General features: G+C 37.3%; 1 protein-coding gene across 1 annotated transcript; it reads left to right on the forward strand.

Moving 5' to 3' along the window:
* The first annotated feature begins 609 nt into the window (after positions 1-609).
* LOC103448871 (F-box/FBD/LRR-repeat protein At5g56420-like) lies at positions 610-2,518 on the forward strand. The gene is made up of 4 exons (XM_070808519.1): positions 610-755; positions 1,017-1,608; positions 1,728-1,880; positions 1,993-2,518. Exons 1-4 carry the CDS (start codon positions 610-612, stop codon positions 2,287-2,289), a joined length of 1,188 nt encoding a protein of 395 aa, XP_070664620.1. The 3' UTR covers positions 2,290-2,518.

A 2,518-nucleotide genomic window follows, 5' to 3' on the forward strand; every position in this document is an offset into this window, starting at 1 on the left:
CTATGAAGTTGCTCTATAAATAGAGCACTACACTTGATCAAATTAGACTTGGAAGAGCAAAACAACTAATAGCAATAATATACATTACTTCATCTGCAACAACTTGTGTTGGTATAATATTTTGCAACTGCTTCGCTTCTGTCCCTAATAAAGGTTATCTCTCTAAATTTTGCCTATTTATAACACTAGTCTTTTATTTTCCGGTTTCCAAGTATCTTTTTAGTTAACTTTTTGTTGTAAGATTCTTTATTCTATTATGTATTATTTTATGAGAATTCTACGAAAAAGCAGTCTAAAAGTTACTATATGTTTTAGATCTATCTTTTTTTTATATACAAGTGAATTTACAAGAGGCAAGATTTAAATGTCAAACCTTAGGTGTAACATTTTGAGCACTTAAGCTAATAGCCCCATGTATCTATCTTTTATCATTTTACTTGTTTTAGTTTCTATTTTCTGTTCACAATATGCCTTGTTTACCTATTAAATTACATCCTACATTTTCAGTTCGGATGCTAGAAAAACTAAAAAGCATAGCGCCAAGTCTTATATAGTGTCTTCTGTTCAACGTATTATGTATGTTTTTTCAGCAAACGTATCATTTTGTAAATGGGTACCAACTCAAAGTCAAAGCTTCCAAATGCATGCAATGGAGATAGGATCAGTAGTTTACCAAATGAAATTCTTTGCCGCATCCTTTCCCTCCTTCCAACAAAAGAAGCTGTAAAGACCAGTGTTTTATCACCGAGATGGAGGTATGTGTGGACTCCTATTCCCACTCTAGACCTTTGTGATAAGAGCTCGCAAAGAGCATTGAATTCAGTTAGCCCCGGTTTCACTGAGTTTGTGGGTCGTCGCCTCTTCACTCATAGATTCCACCGAGATCGAGGTTTTGCGGAGTTCTTGGATCGTGCACTCGTCATTCGTGGCTCATCTGACATTCATACATTCCGTCTCTCTTGTACTTGAGTGGAGAATTATCCTAGTGTTGAAGCTTGGATTTGCACTGCCATTAGGCTTAAGGTTGTTGAACTCGAACTTGTTCTTCATTCTTTAAGCTACCCGTTTGAGTTGCCCGATAACCTTTTCACGTGCAAGACATTGGTGGTTTTGAAGCTTTGGCTGGAATCAAATGTTACCTTTACTCCTACTTCAGGTTGTTTCCCAAATCTGAAGTTCTTCCATGCCAGAATCCGCAATCCTGATGCTGACTCAATGGAGACGCTCTTTTATTCTTGCCCTGCACTCGAAGACTTAATCATAGATGGACTTGTTGCAGTTCGTAAAGTTTTGAATTTTAATATCTCTGCACCTAAACTGAAAAGACTCAAAATATATTTGGTCAAAGACGAACCGTGGGAAGAAACTGGGTCCAATATTTCTTTCGAAGTCAATGCTCCAAATCTTGAAACTTTTGATCTGGAGGAAGACTTTTTTGCAAACTATTACCTCAATGCAAATCAACTGAGCAAAGCAAACATTAATCTCGAAGATGTGCACAAGTCTGGGCACGATGACTATGAACTTGGTTGGGATTATCGTCTGCAGAAGCTTTTTGCCGGAATTATCAATGTGAAATTTCTGTCACTTTCAGCTCCAATTTTTGGGGTAAGTTTTCTGTAACTTCAACTTATTCCCTTATTAGTGTTTGATAGCCTTTTAACTTGCTGGAATTTAAATTTTCATGAAATATTGGATTGCCCTCTAATACTTCATGATTACTGTAGGATCCTGGCTGCTACACTGAAGATAATTTCCCTTTCCCTAAACTGAATCGTTTGAACCACTTGGAGTTACTTCTTGACACTTGCTGCAGTTGGAAAGCTCTCATAGATCTGCTCAATATGTCGCCCCATCTGGAATATCTTGATTTCACAACTGTAAGTATTTGTGGATTTACCTTTGCTCTAGAATCTAAATGAATGGTAAATAAGGGTGTTGAATTTTTCGAACATTTCAACTTCACTCATTATTTTTTGTAATATTCTTTAGAACAAGAGATGTAAGGCGGATCATCCCTTGGAGGACTCGGCACGTGAATGGGTTCCACCTGAGTTTGTGCCTGTTTGCTTGTCGTCATACTTGAAGACTATATCCATACAGGGAATCGAGGGGCGGCCTGATGAGATGGAAGTGACAAAGTACTTGTTGAAGCATGGTGAAGTCCTGGATAAGGTGACATTTTATACGAGTGCCGTTCGTGCAGATCACAAGATGAAGCTGTGTCAAGATATTTCAATGTTCTCAAAGGGTTCGATGACTTGTCAAATTGATTTCCTGGAGAAATGACATCTAGGTTTTTATATGATTCCATTTTCGAGGAATGGGTCCTTTGCCTTTCTTTGTTGTAAAACATGAATTTATTATCTGCACCTGTTTTTAACTTTCTTTATGTTTTCTGTTTAGCATCGTTAGTTTTGGAGGACTAATATTTTGGGAACATATTTGCCTTTAACTTAGGAGACAATATCTATTTTCGTCATGCACTTATGCGATGCTTCGCCAGTTGATAACCTTA

Source organism: Malus domestica, chromosome 11 (genome assembly GCF_042453785.1).
Source record: "Malus domestica chromosome 11, GDT2T_hap1".
Taxonomy (NCBI): domain Eukaryota; kingdom Viridiplantae; phylum Streptophyta; class Magnoliopsida; order Rosales; family Rosaceae; genus Malus; species Malus domestica.